At 47.9% G+C, this 19097-nt stretch overlaps 1 protein-coding gene across 1 annotated transcript; it reads left to right on the top strand.

Annotated features, from left to right (window-relative positions):
• Nucleotides 1-2634: 2634 nt before the first annotated feature.
• On the top strand, nt 2635-17853 carry LOC120946630 (C3a anaphylatoxin chemotactic receptor-like). Its single transcript, XM_040361213.1, has 2 exons — nt 2635-2700; nt 16629-17853. The coding sequence occupies exon 2, from the start codon at nt 16640-16642 to the stop codon at nt 17588-17590; it is 951 nt and encodes a 316-aa protein (XP_040217147.1). The 5' UTR covers nt 2635-2700; nt 16629-16639; the 3' UTR covers nt 17591-17853.
• The last annotated feature ends 1244 nt before the right edge of the window (nt 17854-19097 follow it).

Here is a 19097-nt window from a genome sequence, read left to right as displayed (position 1 = left end):
CTGTCACCTCCTATTACTGTCACATGGGATGTTTACATTCATTATAGACCCCAGATCCCTCCATAAAGAGGACCTGTCACCTCCTATTACTGTCACATGGGATGTTTACATTCATTATAGACCCAAGATCTCTCCATAAAGAGGACCTGTCACCTCCTATTACTGTCACATGGGATGTTTACATTCCTTATAGACCCCAGATCTCTCCATAAAGAGGACCTGTCACCTCCTATTACTGTCACATGGGATGTTTACACTCATTATAGACCCCAGATCTCTCCATAAAGAGGACCTGTCACCTCCTATTACTGTCACATGGGATGTTTACATTCATTATAGACCCCAGATCCCTCCATAAAGAGGACCTGTCACCTCCTATTACTGTCACATGGGATGTTTACATTCATTATAGACCCCAGATCTCTCCATAAAGAGGACCTGTCACCACCTATTACTGTCACATGGGATGTTTACATTATAGACCCCAGATCTCTCCATAAAGAGGACCTGTCACCTCCTATTACTGTCACATGGGATGTTTACATTCCTTGTAACAGCAATAAAAGTGATAAATAAAAAACACACAATTTTTTTTTTTGGAAATCTTTTTTATTTTATTTAGAAAAACACATAGACACAATTTAATAATATAAAAAAAATATATATGTTTTAAAGCGCCCCGTCCCCGCGAGCTCGTGCAGCAAAGGAAACGCATACGGAAGTCGTGCCCTCATATGTAAACGGTGTTCAAATCACACATGTGAGGTATCGCCGCGATCGTCAGAGCGAGAGCAATAATTCTAGTGCTAGACCTCCTCTGTAACTCTAATGCCCTGTACACACGATCGGTCAATCCGATGAGAACGGTCTGATGGATTTTTCCATCAGTTAACCGATGAAGCTGACTGATGGTCTGTCGCACCCACACACCACCAGTTAAAAAAACGATCGTGTCAGAACGCGGTGACGTAAAACACAACGACGTGCTGAAAAAAACGAAGTCCAATGCTTCAAAGCATGCGTCGACTTGATTCTGAGCATGCGTGGATTTTTAACCGATGGTTGTGCCTACTAACGATCGTTTTTTTCCCATCGGTTAAATTTAAAACAAGTTGGCTTTTTTTTTGTTAAATAACCAATGGCGCCCACACACGATCGGTTTGGACCGATGAAAACGGTCCATCAGACCATTCTCATTGGTTTAACCGATTGTGTGTACGCGGCCTTAGTCATGAAAGGGTTAAATTACAAAGTCATTTTGGTCAATAATAAATAAAGGGGCAGATCCACAGAGAGAGTACGCCGGCGTATCTACTGATACGCCGGCGTACTTTCAAATGACCCGCGTCGTATCTTTAGTTTGAATCCTCAAACCAAGATACGACGGCATCTGGGTTCGATCCGACAGGCGTACGCCTTCGGATCGTAGATGCAATACTTCGGCGTCCGCTGGGCGGAGCTCGCGTCGGTTTCCCGCGTTGGGTATGCAAATGAGCTTTTTCCGTCGATCCACGAACGTACGCGCGGCCGTCGCATTCTCTTACGTCGTCTCTAGTCGGCTTTTTCCGGCGTATAGTTAAAGCTGGTATTTTGTGGCGTATAGGTAGACTTGCCATGTTAAGTATGGCCGTCGTTCCCGCGTCGAAATTTGAATTGTTTTTATTTTTTGCGTAAGTCGTCCGTGAATAGGGATGGACGTAAGTCACGTCTAAGTTCAAAAAAAGACGTCGTTGCGCCGTCATTTCGCGCAAAAAACGGCGGGGAAATTTCGAAGCGGAGCATGTGCAGTTCAATCGGCGCGGGGACGCGCTTCATTTAAATTAAACACGCCCCCTAATCGCCGATTTGAATTCCGCCGCCAGAAATACACTACGCCGCCGTAACTTTCGGCGCGCAATCTTTCAGGATTCGAACCAAAGCCGGAAAAGTTACGGCGGCGTAGCGTATCTCTGATACGCTGCGCCTATCTAAATGTATGTGAATCTGGCCCAAAATCTCGGTTCTAAACGACTCTGACGGAGCAACTGTGCGAATATTAGAAATGTACGGTCTGTCAAACTCATTAGGCTCGATATTACCCATGAATTCCAGACAGGCCCCTGGAGTATACGGACCCCCCCGAGCAAATTCTAAAAATAGGGAAAAAATCCGAACACATCCAGAAATATCATTTCACTGGCTTACAAATGGTGATAATCCCGAAGATGACATTTTCCCAGGGATTTATGAAGCCGAGAGCCGGATCCCTAGAGACCATGTTGGTCTTCAAGCTTTGCAGAGATCTTACTTCACAGGCAACAAAGAGATCCTCAGATAAGAGCGATATCTAACGAAGAGATACCGACTCTCCTTCCAGATCCAAGTCTTCTCACTTGTTTTATAAGCTTCACCATAAAATCTGCCAAAGGGAAGAAGCCGCGTACATCATATTTTATCGGGAGGAAGTTCGTTGGCCAAAAAATTGTTGTTTGCAAGTTTCAAGTTTTGAGAAGGTGGCTCAGAGTCTCGACCATCTGTGGGAAGAGAAAAGAAGAAGAGAAGAAGAGAAGAAAAGAGAAAGAAGAAGAGAAGAGAAGAGAAGAAAAGAGAAAGGAGAAGAGAAGAGAAGAAGAGAAAGGAGAAGAGAAGAAGAGAAGAGAAGAAAAGAGAAGAAGAGAAAGGAGAAGAGAAGAAGACTTCTCACAATCTGGTGATTACAAGGTAGGACATTAACCACTTAAGACCCGGACCTTTATGCAGGTAAAGGACCCGGACAGTTTTTGCAATTCGGCACTGCATCGCTTTAACTGACAATTGCGCAGTTGTGCGACGTGGTGCAAAATTGGCGTCCTTTTCCCCCCACAAATAGAGATTTCTTTTGGTGGTATTTGATCACCTCTGCGGTTTTTATTTTTTGTGCTATAAACAAAAATAGAGCGACAATTTTAAAAAAAATATCTATATTTCTTACTTTTTGCTATAATTAATATCCCCAAAAATATATAAAAAAACTATTTTTTTTCTCTGTTTAGGCCGATACGTATTCTTCTAAATATTTTTGGTAAAAAAAAAATCGTAATAAGCGTTTATCGATTGGTTTGCGCAAAATTTATAGCGTTTACAAAATACGGGATAGTTTTATTGCATTTTTATTAATATTTTTTTTTTACTACTAATGGCGGCGATCAGCGACATTATGGCGGACACTTCGGACAATTTTGACACATTTTTGGGACAATTGTCATTTTCACAGCAAAAAATGCTATAAAAATGCACTGATTACTGTGAAAATGACAATTGCAGTTTAAGAGTTAACCCCTAGGGGGCGCTGTAGGGGTTATGTGTGACCTAATCTGTGTTTCTAACTGTAGGGGGGCGGGGCTGGACGTGTGACGTCATTGATCGCGTTTCCCTATATCAGGGAACAGACGATCACTGACACTGCCACAATGAAGAACAGGGAAGGTGTGTTTACACTCACCTCTCCCCGTTCTTCAGCTCCGGAGGGCCGATCGCGGGACACCGGCGGCGATCGGGTCCCGCGGGCGCGGTCACGGAGCTTCGGACCGGGTCGCGTGCACGATATACGTCGGCAGTGAAGGGGTCCTATAGTGGTTAAATGGCCGAACCAATCTAATATTTCACAGTTTTAGAAAAGCTCAATCCCTTTCAGTTTGGGTCTCGTGACTAATGCCGCGTACACACGATCGGAATTTCCGTCAAGAAAAATTCAACGTGAACTTTTGGTCATAAATTCCGACCCTGTGTAGGCTCGATGTGACTTTTTCTGGCGGAATTTCCGACAACCAAAATTTGAGAGCTGGTTCTCAATTTTTTCCGACAAGAAAAGTTTGCGTCGGAAATTCTGAGCGTCTGTATGCAATTTCCGATGCGCAAAAATCCTACGCATGCTCTGAATCAAGCAGCAGAGCCGCACTGCCTATTGAACTTCATTTTTCTCGGCTCGTCGTACGCTTTGTACGTCACCGGCGTTCTCGGCGGTCGGAATTTTGTGTGACCGTGTGTGTGCAACGCAAGTTTGAGCCAACGTTTAGTTGGAAAAAAAATTGACGGTTTTCTTGTCAGAATTTCCGATCGCGTGTACGCGGCATAAGTTGTCTCACAATTGCTTGAATTTGTTTGCTTATTTTTTAGTGTTGTTCTCTATTTTTAAAGACATCCCTGTGAGATTGATAAACATTTTTCTTACAAAAATGTAATCCAATAATTATATAAAAAAAATACAAATATTTGATAGATGAGCATTTACAGTGCCTTGAAAAAGTATTCATACCCCTCTATAGACATTGCCTTGAAAAAGTATTCATACATAGTTGCATAGTTAGGTTGAAAACACCTGATTAGAGCTAGATGCTCTAATAGGCTTCAAAAAAGGGTGGGCCCGGGGCAGGCGGGCCATTGGCTATCCAGGCATAACAACCGATTACGGCTGAAAGCTGCTCGGTTGTTATACCGGAGGAGCGGGAGGGGACATCCTCCCTCCCGCCGCCTCCGCCGCTCTTACTGGGCCTCCCTTCCCACCGGGAGACCCAATCAACGATGCGCCACCTCCAGCGCCTAGCCACAGACTGGAACGAAGCCGTAAACGGCTTCATTTCAGTCTCCTGAATGTAAACATGGAAGCGACGTCACAACGTCACTTACGGTTTACTCGGCTGCCAATGGCGCAGGGTTTACGAGTGGCTGCGGGATGAGGAGTTCCACAGCCGCATTCTGATTGGACCGCCTTTCATGGGACAGTGTCCTCTGGGTTTAGTCACAGAACTCCATCATGATCAGTAATAACCTTATACTTTATGTTACGTACGATCAGGACTTTTTTTCAGCAGGAACGCGGGGGAATGCAGTTCCGACACCTCCAGCTCTCAATGTATGTAACGGCAAGTGGTGCTGGGGTGTACTGGAGGGTCTATTGATGCTGGCTGCGGGGGGATCTATTTTGCTGGAGGGGATCTATTTTTTACAGGGGGAGGGTCTATTGTTGCTGGGGAGGTCAGTTGTCGCTGTTGGGTGATCTATTGTTGCTGGGGGGCTCTTATGCTACTGGGAGACAACCTGTTGAGGAAGGGGTCTATTGTTTCCAGCTGTTCAGAGTCTATTGTTGCTGGGGGTGCTCCATTGTTGCTGGCTACAGGGGATCTATTTTACTTTCTATCATTAACAAATTACATACAAATGACTTAGCACCATCAATTGAGAATTAGTTCTGTATCCATTAGTGGGAGGTGGGATCATAGCTCACTGGATGTAGTGACAAGTTCGGGAATTGGGATAACTACCCTGTCGGATCATGCGCCAGTTTCAATCAACTTAAAAAACGAGGGAGCTCCCAAAAGCAACACCAAATGGAGACTTAACGAGGATTTAATACAGGACGAAGAGGTTGTAGTAAGGATAAAACAGGAATTGGAATGGTATTTCAAGACAAACTGTTCCGAACACATGTCGGAATCATTAGTTTGGGAGGCTCACAAGGCCTATATCAGGGGCATACTGATCGCAATAGGATCAGCGAAAAAAAAAGAAACTAAGAAAAAATATGATGAGTTATATAAAACTATCTTGGATCTTGAACAGACCCATAAACTAACAGGAGAGCATGAAGCGGAGCGCACCGTTATCTTAAAAAGAGAGGAATTAAGAGATCTCATTGAATATGATAATAGAGCGGCATCTTACAGACGTAAGAAAGAGAACTATCAATGGGGTGACTTGTCGGGTAAATACCTAGCAAAAGGGTTTCAAAACAAATTTAAGGGTAATTTTATAGAAAGTATTCAAACAGGCAAAGGGAGTAAGGTACATACAACATCAGAAATTGCAAGAGTATTTCAAGAATACTATGGGAAGTTGTATTCGATATCGCAAGGGGACACCTCAGAAAAAACAAAAAGGAGAAGTGTTAATACAAAATTTTTTTTAAGTAACACATGTTTAAATAAAATACCAGATGACAAAATTAGTTTTTTAGAAGAACCTATAACGGAAATGGAAATCCGTAATAATTTAAAGGAGTTACCAAAGGGGAAAAGCCCAGGCCCCGATGGGCTAACAATTGCATACTATCAAAAGTTCAGTGACATTCTGATCCCCAGGATGTGCTCCTATATAAACGGTATCGGTTTAAACTGGGATATTCGTCAAGAGGCTTTGGAGGCTGCAATTACAGTAATCCCTAAGATAGGTAAAGATCCCTCCTTATGTTCTAGTTTTAGACCCATTTCGCTATTAAATGCAGACGTAAAATTGTTCGCCAAAATCTTAGCAGGGAGAATGAAAACAATCATGAAAGATTTAGTACATACTGATCAAGTAGGTTTTGTCCCCGGGAGGGAAGGTAGGGACAATAGCATCAGAACACTTCTGTTGACACAGATAATAAAAGATAGTAAATCCCCAGGTCTACTCCTGTCTATAGACGCCGAAAAGGCTTTCGACAGGGTAGACTGGGGATTTCTATTGAACACATTGGAGTTTATCGGGATCGGTCCAAAAATGATGGGGTGGATAAGCGCTCTGTATAAACACCCAACGGCAAGAGTTAAGGTGAACGGGACATTGTCAGGGACATTCGAAATGTTCAATTGGACTAGACAGGGGTGCCCCCTGTCCCCTCTTTTATTTATTTTATCTTTGGAACCATTGCTGGCCGGGATTAGAAATAACCCCGACATCAGGGGGATTCAAACAAATGATGGGGAACATAAACTTGCAGCGTTCGCCGACGATATCTTATTATTTATAACGAATCCAACTATAACACTCCCGAATCTATTAAAAACCCTCAAATTGTATGGAGACGTATCTAATTTTAAAATCAATCCTCTAAAATCAGAAATCCTCAATATTAGCGTGAACGCACAGGACGTACGAAGATATAAGCAAGAGTTCCCATTTATTTGGAAAGATACCGAGATAAAATATTTGGGAGTCAATATTACATCATCCCCTGACCTAATTTACCTGCAGAATTATATACCATTATTAAATGATATTAAAAAAGATTTAAAGAGAATTGCATTGAGACAAAGATCCCTACTAGGGAGAATAAATTGTTTTAAAATGTTTACTCTCCCTAAGATATTATATATAATGCAAATGTTACCAATCGCATTACCGGGTGTTTATTTTAAAATACTAAAACAGTTACTAAATAGGTTTATATGGCGAAACAAAAAAATGCGCATAAGTATGGAGGTGTTAATTAGAGATAAGGAACATGGTGGTTTGGGGGTACCGGATATTTACACATATTATAGGGCCATTCACATGGCACGGGTGGTTGATTGGGTCAGAGATAACAAAGAGAAAAGGTGGGTGAGAATAGAAAGTTGCTCAAATAAGTCACGGTTAGGAAAAGAGATTTGGATACCGCCACATTTTAGACAAATAAATCCGCACATGCACAAAATCACATTGGCATCCACGTCTATATGGGATAGGGCACATAAAAAACATAGATGGGGCTATAACTCCCCACTAATCCCTTTATTTGACACAAATTTTTTTGTACCAGGGAAAATGGACCTGTTTGGTAACTGGATTAAAAAACCAGATGCACAATTAAAAGACATATTAAAAGATGGCAAAATTCTTACCTACCAGGAACTAAGTAAAAAAAAAGAATTGTTTGAGTTGAACAGGTGGCGATACTTGCAGTTGACGCATTTTGTAGATTCCTTCCCCTCCCCCCTGAGGTCAGATAGACACTTGCTTCCTTTGGAGCGTCTGTGTTTAGCTCCAAAGGGAAGGGGCGCGATTTCCGCAATTTATAAAATATTGATGGGATTGAAAGACCCCGGTTTCCCTCCTTATATTAATAAATGGGAAGAGGAATTGGGAACGGGTAAAACCGAGACAGAGGTCAGGAAAATATTAGAAAGGACGCATACGACTTCATTTAATTGTGCATTGATCGAAATGAACTTTAAGTGTTTAGCACGATGGTATATAACCCCGGCCATAGCACACCGTTATCAAGACGACACCTCCAAATATTGCTGGAGGGGCTGTCTTGAAGTGGGAACTATGTCACATATATGGTGGACCTGCCCAAAAATTAAAACATACTGGAATAATGTATTATTGGTAATTGAGGAGATAACCGGAATTAAAATACTTCCTGATCCATGGGTCTGCTTGTTCCATGGGACAGAAATGTCAACTAAACAGTACATGAGAACTTTACTTCCTCACGTACTAGATGCAGCAAAGAGTCTGATTCCCAAACAATGGAAGGACCCTATGAGCCCGACAGAGAAGAGCTGGTTTTGCAGAATCAATGATATATATTATGCTGAACAGCTCAGGTACATGGGAGAGGAAGGAGAAGGCGGATTTAAACGAAAATGGCAGGACTGGGCTAATTTTAAACTTGCACCAAGGTATATAGATAGGATGATATGATATAGTGTAGGAAGGTTAATGGGCAAAGAGTGATTCAATAGGAGACAGAATTCCGGAGATAGGGGAGGGCGGGAAGGAGGGGATAAGGGCTGGGGGCGGCTTGAGGGTGGGACGAGGGTTTGTTCGGCTAGGGGAAACTAATGTATCTATTTATGTATTTAAGTATTTTTTCCTTTCTCTCCTTTTGTATATTTACTGACATATATTTAAGAAAAAAAAAAAAAAGAAAAAAAAAGGGAATAAAAAAGGGAAGAAAATGAAATGGATAGATAAATAAATTTTCCAACCATGATGCGAACTAAGGAGACAGCGAATTGAACGCAAATTGATTGAATATCCTGATAGTTCTCTGAGGCGGAAAGGAAAAAAAAAAAAAAAAAATACTTTATGTTACGTACGATCAGGACTTTTTTTCAGCAGGAACGCGGGGGAATGCAGTTCCGACACCTCCAGCTCTCAATGTATGTAACGGCAAGTGGTGCTGGGGTGTACTGGAGGGTCTATTGATGCTGGCTGCGGGGGGATCTATTTTGCTGGAGGGGATCTATTTTTTACAGGGGGAGGGTCTATTGTTGCTGGGGAGGTCAGTTGTCGCTGTTGGGTGATCTATTGTTGCTGGGGGGCTCTTATGCTACTGGGAGACAACCTGTTGAGGAAGGGGTCTATTGTTTCCAGCTGTTCAGAGTCTATTGTTGCTGGGGGTGCTCCATTGTTGCTGGCTACAGGGGATCTATTTTACTTTCTATCATTAACAAATTACATACAAATGACTTAGCACCATCAATTGAGAATTAGTTCTGTATCCATTAGTGGGAGGTGGGTAGGGGGTGGAACCCAGGAATGGTGCTCAGAGGTGGGTAGGGGGTGGAACCAAGGAATGGTGCTCAGAGGTGGGTAGGGGGTGGAACCAAGGAATGGTGCTCGGAGGTGGGTAGGGGGTGGAATCAAGGAATGGTGCTCGGAGGTGGGTAGGAGATGGAATCAAGAAATGGTGCTCAGGGGTGGAATCAAGGAATGGTTCTCGAAGGTGGGTATGGGGTGGAATCAAGGAATGGTGCTCAGAGGTGGGTAGGAGGTGGAATCAAGGAATGGTGCTCGGAGGTGGGTAGGAGGTGGAATTTAAGGAATGGTGCTCAGAGGTGGGTAGGAGGTGGAATCAAGGAATGGTGCTCAGAGGTGGGTAGGAGGTGGAATCAAGGAATGGTGCTCAGTGGTGGGTAGGAGGTGGAATCAAGGAATGGGACTCTGAGGTGGGTACAGGGGGGAATCAAGGAATGGTGCTCGGAGGTGGAATCAAGAAATGGTGCACACAGGTGGGTACGGGGTGGAATCAAGAAATGGTGCTCGGAAGTGGAATCAATGAATGGTGCACAGAGGTGGGTAGGAGGTGGAATCAAGGAATGGTGCTCGGAGGTGGAATAAAGGAATGGTGCATGGAGGTGGAATAAAGGAATGGTGCTCTGAGGTGGGTAGGGGGTGGAATCAAGGAATGGTTCTTGAAAGTTGTGTGGGAGGTGGAATCAAGGAATGGTACTCGGAGGTGGAATCAAGGAATGTTTCTCAGAGGTGGGTACGGGGTGGAATCAAGGAATGGTGCACAGAGGTGGGTAGGAGGTGGAATCAAGGAATGGTGCTTGAAGGTGGGTAGGGGGTGGAATCAAGGAATGGTGCTCGGAGATGGGTAGGGGGTGGAATCAAGGAATGGTGCTCGGAGGTGGGTAGGGGGTGGAATCAAGGAATGAGGCTCGGAGGTGGGTAGGGGGTGGAATCAAGGAATGGTGCTCGGAGATGGGTAGGGGGTGGAATCAAGGAATGGTGCTCGGAGGTGGGTAGGGGGTGGAATCAAGGAATGAGGCTCGGAGGTGGGTAGGGGGTGGAATCACGGAATGGTGCTCAGAGATGGAATCAAGGAATGGTGCACACAGGTGAGTACGGAGTGAAATCAAGGAATGGTGCTCGGAAGTGGAATCAATGAGTGGTGCACAGAGGTGGGTAGGAGGTGGAATCAAGGAATGGTGCTCAGAGGTGCGTAGGAGGTGGAATCAAGGAATGGTGCTCGGGGATGGAATCAAGGAATGGTTCGCGAAGGTGGGTATGGGGTGTGTCATGGTCTTACCTCTCTCCTGTCTCCTTCGTTTGACATGTGCTGGCGGCCATCTTGGTTTCTAGGTCTCTTGTAGCCTCCCACCCTGCGGCTCCTCCTTCCCACTGGGAGGAGCTGGATGCCTGGCTCACATATTTAGGAGGTCTGTGGCTTCAGTTCCTTGCTTGGTCCTCCTGTGTTCACATGCTTCTAGACTGCTGCTGCTTCTGGTTCCGATCCTGGCTTCGTCTGACTTCCCTGCTGGTTCCTGATCCTGGCTTCGTCTGACTACCCTGCTGGTTCCTGATCCTGGCTTCGTCTGACTACCCTTCTGGTTCCTGATCTCTGGCTTCGCAAGACTCTGCTTCGGTTTTCACCATCCGTTTGGACTTTTGATTCACAGCTTGATTTTCAATAAAGCATTCTTATTTTCACTTATCTCTTGTTGTACGTCTGGTTCATGGTTCCGTGACATTAGGACCAAGCCATGAATTTTGACGGTACAGAGCCATCCTCGCTACCCACGCTGGTTGCCAGACTTGATCAGCTGGAGTCCCTGTTGGGTCAGTTCGCCGTGGCGTTGCAAACCCTGCTTGAACGCACGGCTCATGTCGCTCCCGTTGCCGATGGGTCGGTTGTCGCTCCTGGGTCCGCTCCTACTGCCGCTCCGGTTGTTGCGCCAGAGTCTACCCCGACACCCCTTGTTGCGCCTGCGGTGTTTCGGGGTATGACCGGTTCTGCCCCCCTTCCACAGCGATTTGGGGGAGAGCCAACTCAGTGCCGAGGTTTCCTTAACCAAGTGGGCATTTATTTCGAGTTGCTGCCACATGCCTTTCCCACTGAGAGATCAAAGGTGGGCTTCTTGATCTCGCTGCTCTCGGACAAGGCCTTGGCCTGGGCCAGCCCTTTATGGGAGAACAACAGTCCGGTGGTTGCCGAGTTTTCCGGTTTTGTTGCTTCTCTTCGGAAGGTATTCGATGTGCCGGCTCGCGCCGCCTCTGCTGCGAAGCTCCTTATGTCCGTCAGACAGGGTTCACGATCCGTAGCCGAATACGCCATTGAGTTTCGTACCCTGGCAGCAGAGGTAGGTTGGAATAATGAGGCTCTGGTCGCTGCTTTCTCTCATGGTCTCTCGGATGCCTTGAAGGATGAGGTTGCAGCTAAGGACCTACCAGTGGAGCTCGAGGCTCTTATTTCTTTCCTGATTTTGATTGACACCAGACTCAGGGAGAGACCTTCCTTTATGGAGCGCCTGCGGAGGCCTCCTAACAGTTTGGCGCCTACGTTTGCTGTCCCACCCGTGCCTCCCTCTCCTCCCACGCCTCCTGGCGTTGACTTGTCTGGGGGTGAACCCATGCAGCTGGGGTTTGCTCGCCTGTCCGAGGAGGAGAGGGTACTCCGGAGACGCGAGGGCCGATGCATGTACTGTGGTCTCGGTGGGCATTTTCGGTTGGCATGTCCGAACCGTCCGGGAAACGCTCGCACCTGAGATCCTGTCGGGGGCAGATCTTGGGTGGAGTCTCCTCGTCCCCGGTTTCCCGTGTTGATAAACCACTGATCACTGTTGTCCTCTCCTGGGTCGGGGGCTCGGTGACGACCCAGGCGTTGGTGGACTCTGGTGCTGGTGGGTTTTTCATTGATAGTGAGTTCGCTGCCGCCAATTCCATTCCTCTGCAGGCTCGAGGCTCCCCGCTGGCTCTAGAGGCGATAGACGGCAGACCCCTCCAGCCGTCACACGTGACTCATGAGACCCTTCCAGTGGGGATAGCCATTGGTGTCGCTCACAGAGAGTCGGTCTGCTTCCAAGTTATTTCGTCTCCACACTACTCGGTGGTCTTGGGGTACCCCTGGCTCCAGAAGCATAATCCGACTTTCGACTGGAGATCGGCCGAGATCCTCTCATGGTCACCACAGTGTGGGGCTAAGTGCATCCATGGGCCTGTCAAGTTGCTGTGTACTTCCTCGGACTCTCTGTTGCCTCCTGTGTACGAGGAGTACCGGGATGTATTCGATAAGGTATGCGCAGTTGCCCTACCTCCGCACCGCCCATATGATTGTGCCATAGAGTTACAACCTGGTGCCGTTCCTCCTCGCGGCAGGGTCTATCCACTGTCGGTTGCGGAGAATGAGGCCATGGAGGAGTACGTGAGGGAGGCGTTGTCCCGTGGTCACATTCGCAAATCCTCGTCCCCGGCAGGGGCTGGATTTTTCTTTGTGAAAAAGAAGGGCGGTGAGTTGAGGCCTTGCATCGATTACAGGGGTCTCAATCGCATCACGATCAAGAACGCTTACCCGATACCCTTGATTTCCGAGCTGTTCGATCGCCTGAAAGGGGCCACGGTCTTTACCAAACTCGACCTGAGGGCGGCATATAACCTGGTAAGGATCAAGGCGGGCGATGAGTGGAAGACCGCGTTTAACACCAGGACCGGTCATTATGAATCCTTGGTTATGCCCTTTGGGTTGTGCAATGCGCCCGCAGTCTTTCAGGAATTCATCAACGATGTTTTCCGTGACCTGTTGCAGCAGTGTGTGGTGGTCTATTTGGATGACATCTTGGTATATTCTGAATCCTTGGAGGCCCACATTCTGGATGTCAAACGAGTGTTGCAACGGTTACGAGAGAACAAGCTGTTCGGTAAGCTTGAGAAATGCGAATTTCACCGATCCCAGGTAACCTTCCTAGGTTACATCATTTCTGCTGAGGGGTTCTCCATGGATCCTGAGAAGGTTTCGGCTGTCTTACAGTGGCCCCAGCCCAGTGGTCTTCGTTCCCTGCAGCGCTTTTTGGGCTTCGCCAATTATTATCGGAAGTTCATCAGGGACTTTTCCATGCTGGCCAAGCCTCTCACGGATCTGACCAGGAAGGGCAGTAATTCCCAGGTCTGGCCGCTCGAGGCCATCCGAGCTTTTGAGGCCCTAAAGTCCGCCTTTGTGTCGGCTCCGATTCTGTCGCATCCCAACCCTGGGTTGCCCTTTGTCCTCGAGGTGGACGCGTCTGAGACGGGAGTAGGCGCTCTTCTGTCTCAGCGTAGAACACCAGAGGGTCCTCTGCTTCCTTGTGGGTTTTACTCCCGGAAACTGTCTCCCGCGGAATGCAACTATCAGATTGGTGACAGGGAGTTATTGGCCATCGTGCAGGCCCTTAAAGAATGGAGGCACTTGCTCGAGGGCTCGGTGGTTCCGGTTCTCATCCTGACGGACCACAAGAATCTGACCTACCTTTCTGAGGCCAAGAGATTGACACCACGTCAGGCCAGATGGGCTCTGTTCTTGTCACGTTTTAATTACGTGGTCTCCTACCTACCCGGTTCCAAGAACATCAGAGCGGATGCCTTATCACGGCAGTACTCCGAGCTGTCCAGGGAGGAATCGATTCCGACTTCGGTCATACCTCCGAATCAGATCCTGGCCGCCATTCGCACCAGCCTGACCTCTCCCCTGGGTGAGCAGATTTTGGCGGCTCAATCTGGTGCTCCCTCTGGGAGACCCAACGGCAGATGTTTTGTGCCTGAGGAGTTGCGCACTCGGTTATTGCGAACCTACCATAACTCCAAGTCCGCGGGGCATCCTGGAAAGAATCAGCTGTCCTGGGCTGTTTCACGTCTGTTCTGGTGGCCTTCCCTACGTTCCGACATCGCCGCATATGTAGCGGCATGCTCCGTCTGTGCCCAGAGTAAGTCCCCTCGGCACCTTCCGTTGGGCCTTCTGCAACCCATAGCCACCGGGGAGCGCCCATGGTCACACCTGGGGATGGATTTCATCGTGGACCTCCCTGCTTCCCGAGGCCATACGGTCATTCTCATGATTGTGGATCGGTTTTCCAAAATGTGCCACTGTGTTCCTCTCAAGAAGTTACCCTCTGCACAAGAGTTGGCCACGATTTTCGCCAGGGAGGTCTTCCGGTTGCACGGTTTGCCCAAGGAGATTGTGTCGGATCGGGGGAGTCAGTTTGTGTCCAGGTTCTGGCGCGCCTTTTGCTCCCAGTTGGGGATTCATCTCTCCTTCTCCTCGGCCTACCACCCTCAGTCCAATGGGGCCGCAGAACGATCCAATCAGGCCTTGGAGCAATTCCTTCGTTGCTACGTCTCCGATCACCAAGACAACTGGGTTGACCTCCTGCCTTGGGCTGAGTTTGCCAGGAACACGGCGGTGAACTCTTCCTCTGGGACGTCTCCCTTCATGGCCAATTATGGGTTCCAACCTGCCGTGTTACCGGAGGCATTCTCTCCCCAGGATATTCCGGCTGTGGAGGATCACCTTTCCGTCCTACGTGCTTCTTGGGTACAGATCCAGAAGTCCCTTGAGGTCTCTGCGCAATGCCAGAAACTCCAGGCTGATCGCAGACGAGCGCCTGCTCCTTCCTACCAGGTCGGAGACCGTGTATGGTTGTCCACCCGCAACCTCAACCTTCGAGTGCCCACTCCCAAGCTGGCTCCTCGCTTTGTTGGTCCCTTCCGAGTGCTTCGCAGGGTAAACCCGGTAGCCTATGCCCTTGCACTTCCACCTGGCATGCGGATCTCCAACGTGTTTCATGTCTCCCTGTTGAAGCCACTGGTGTGCAATCGCTTCACTTCCTCGGTTCCTCGGCCTCGTCCGGTCCAAGTGGGCAATCAGGAGGAGTATGAGGTGAGCAATATCCTGGACTCACGCCTGGTCCGCGGTCGGGTGCAGTTTTTGGTCCACTGGCGTGGTTATGGTCCAGAGGAGCGTTCCTGGGTTCCCTCCGCAGATGTCCATGCTCCTGCCTTGCTCCGAGCCTTCCACGCACGCTTCCCTCAGAAACCGTTTTTTGCACCGCGGAGGAGGGGCCCTTGAGGGGGAGGTACTGTCATGGTCTTACCTCTCTCCTGTCTCCTTCGTTTGACATGTGCTGGCGGCCATCTTGGTTTCTAGGTCTCTTGTAGCCTCCCACCCTGCGGCTCCTCCTTCCCACTGGGAGGAGCTGGATGCCTGGCTCACATATTTAGGAGGTCTGTGGCTTCAGTTCCTTGCTTGGTCCTCCTGTGTTCACATGCTTCTAGACTGCTGCTGCTTCTGGTTCCGATCCTGGCTTCGTCTGACTTCCCTGCTGGTTCCTGATCCTGGCTTCGTCTGACTACCCTGCTGGTTCCTGATCCTGGCTTCGTCTGACTACCCTTCTGGTTCCTGATCTCTGGCTTCGCAAGACTCTGCTTCGGTTTTCACCATCCGTTTGGACTTTTGATTCACAGCTTGATTTTCAATAAAGCATTCTTATTTTCACTTATCTCTTGTTGTACGTCTGGTTCATGGTTCCGTGACAGGGTGGAATCAAGGAATGGTGCTCGGAGGTGGAATAAAAGAATGGTGCATGGAGGTGGAATAAAGGAATGGTGCTTGAAAGTTGAGTAGGAGGTGGAATCAAGGAATGGTGCTCGGAGGTGGAATCAAGGAATGGTTCTCGGAGGTGGGTACGGGGTGGAATCAAGGAATGGTGCACAGAGGTGGGTAGGAGGTGGAATCAAGGAATGGTGCTCGAAGGTGGGTAGGGGGTGGAATCAAGGAATGGGGCTCGGAGGTGGGTAGGGGGTGAAATCAAGGAATGGGGCTCAGATGTGTGTAGGGGGTGGAATCAAGGAATGGTGCTCGGAAGTGGAATCAAGGAATGGTGCTCAGAGGTGGGTAGGAGGTGGAATCAAGGAATGGTGCTCGGAGGTGGGTAGGAGGTGGAATCAAGGAATGGTGCTCAGAGGTGGGTAGGAGGTGGAATCAAGGAATGGGGCTCGGAGGTGGGTAGGGGGTGAAATCAAGGAATGGGGCTCGGAGGTGTGTAGGGGGTGGAATCAAGGAATGGGGCTCAGAGGTGTGTAGGGGGTGGAATCAAGGAATGGTGCTCGGAAGTGGAATCAAGGAATGGTGCACAGAGGTGGGTAGGAGGTGGAATCAAGGAATGGTGCACAGAGGTGGGTAGGAGGTGGAATCAAGGAATGGTGCTCAGAGGTGGGTAGGAGGTGGAATCAAGGAATGGGGCTCAGAGGTGTGTAGGGAGTGGACATAAGAGGCGACTCAGAAGGAGGGAGTTCCTGCACCTATTCTCTGAGAAAAAAAGCCCTGTGTATGATAACATCTGATTTAACAATAACCACATGGATGCAATAACTTTTTGATGTTTTTACAGGAGAACATAGGATGTCCAATGTCACTGATGAGATGGAACCAAACATCCTCTACAGCCATGGACATTTGTTCTCTATCCTGGTTTCATCTTTTACGACCCTCGTAGGTGTCCCTGGCAATGCTCTGGCACTTTGGATTACCGGAGTGAAGATGAAGTGGACCATGACTACCATTTGGTTCTGGAACCTAGCTCTGGCCGATATCATCTGCTGCCTGTCTCTGCCATTGACTGTAGCGCAGTACTTCTACCCATACTGGTTGTACGGTCCCGTTCTCTGCAAGATTTTAAACTTCAGCCTTGTTGTTAACATGTTTGCCAGCGTCTTCACCTTGGTGGCTATCAGCGTTGACCGTTGCATCCTGGTTGTCCAACCCATTTGGGCCCGAAATCACCGAAGTGTAAGAATAGCATGGATGAGCTGCTTGGCTATTTGGACCTTGTCCCTTGTGATGTGTCTGCCTTATGTCCTGTACCAAAAGTTCTACACTTCTGGTAACAGAACTTGGTGCTATTCTGAATTGGATACGTTGGAGCTCACCGGCTACATCCACATGGTTTTTGGTTTTCTGCTCCCGTTCTTAATCATTTCTATTTGTTACATTTCTGTGGCTTTTAAATTACAAAACAGAAGATTTACAGAAGCCGGTAATAAAATCACCAAGGTGTCTTTAGGGATCGTAGTCGCATTTTTCATCACCTGGGCCCCCTACCACATCATGTCGGTAGTCCTGATATACACTGAAAATGAAGTAGTGGACATTTTTGACTTTCTTTCGGACTCTCTGGCCCAGTTGAATTGTTGTATCAACCCGATACTCTACGTCTTCATGGGGAAAGATATGAAGGATAAGTTGAGACAGTCTATTGGAGAGCTCATGCAAAATACACTTAGTGAAAGCTTATCAAGCCCATCAACTCAGAGAAATCAGCACACGGCGGCAGACAACGGGCCTCTACAGTGAAGATCTCGTGTAAAATGCAAACCTGTGCCAAAGGACAATCGATTGCTAAGACCAGTGGCGGCTGGTGCTCAAATTCTTTTTGGGGGGGGCGCAAACAAACTGAAAAAAAACCCCATCAATTGTAGCCACTGTGCCCATCAAACGCAGCCACTGTGCCATCAAACGCAGCTACTGTAACCATGAATTTCTGACAGTGTGCCCCCTCAATTGCCACCAGTTTTCCCAATCAATTGCCGCCAGTTTGCCCCATCAATTGCCACCAGTTTTCCCCATCAATTGCCGCCAGTTTGCCCCATCAATTGCCGCCAGTTTGCCCCATCAATTTCTCCTAGTTTGCCCCATCAATTTCTCCTAGTTTGCTCCATCAATTGCCACCAGTTTGCCACATCAATTGCCACCAGTTTTCCCCATCAATTGCCACAAGTTTGCCCCATCAATTGCCACCAGTTTGCCCCATCAATTTCTCCCAGTTTGCCCCATCAATTGCCACCAGTTGGCCCCATTATTTGCTGCCAATTTTCCCCATCAATTGCCACCAGTTTGCCCCATCAACCGCCACCAGTTTGCCCCATCAATTGCCACCAGTTTGCCCCATCAATTTCTCCCAGTTTGCCCCATCAATTTCTCCCAGTTTGCCCCATCAATTGCCACCAGTTTGCCCCATCAATTTCTCACAGTTTGCCCCATCAATTTCTCCCAGATTGTCCCATCAATTGCCACCAGTTTGCCCGATCAATTGCCACCAGTTGGCCCCATTAATTGCCACCAGTTTGCCCCCATCAATTGCCACCAGTTTGTTCCATCAATTGCAACCAGTTTGCCCCATCAATTGCAACCAGTTTGTCCCATCATTTTCTCCCAGTTTTCCCCATCAATTGCCACCAGTTTGCCCCATCAATTGCCACCAGTTTGTCCCATCAATTGCAGCCAGTTTGCCCCATCAATTTCTCCCAGTTTTCCCCATCAATTGCCACCAGTTTGCCCCATCAATTGCCATCAGTTTGCCCCATCACTTGTTGCCAGTTTGCCCCATCAATTTCTCCCAGTTTGCCCCATCAATTTCTCCCAGTTTGCCCCATCATTTGCCACCAATTTGCCCCATCAATTTCTCCCAGTTTGCCCCATCAATTTCTCAGAGTTTGCCCCATTAATTGCCACCAGTTTGCCCCCTCAATTGCCACCAGTTTGCCCCATCAATTGCCACCAGTTTGCCCCATCAATTTCTCCCAGTTTGCCCCATCAATTGCCACCAGTTGGCCCCATTATTTGCTGCCAATTTTCCCCATCAATTTCTCCCAGATTGTCCCATCAATTGCCACAAGTTTGCCCCATCAATTTCTCCCAGTTTGCCCCATCAAGTGCCACCAATTTGCCCCATCATTTTCTCCCAGTTTGCCCCATCATTTTCTCCCAGTTTGCCCCATCAATTTCTCCCAGTTTTCCCGATCAATTGCCACCAGTTGGCCCCATTAATTGCCACCAGTTTGCCCCCATCAATTGCCACCAG

This window comes from Rana temporaria, chromosome 8, assembly GCF_905171775.1.
Source record: "Rana temporaria chromosome 8, aRanTem1.1, whole genome shotgun sequence".
Classification (NCBI taxonomy): domain Eukaryota; kingdom Metazoa; phylum Chordata; class Amphibia; order Anura; family Ranidae; genus Rana; species Rana temporaria.
This window is presented reverse-complemented; position numbering and strand designations above follow the sequence as displayed.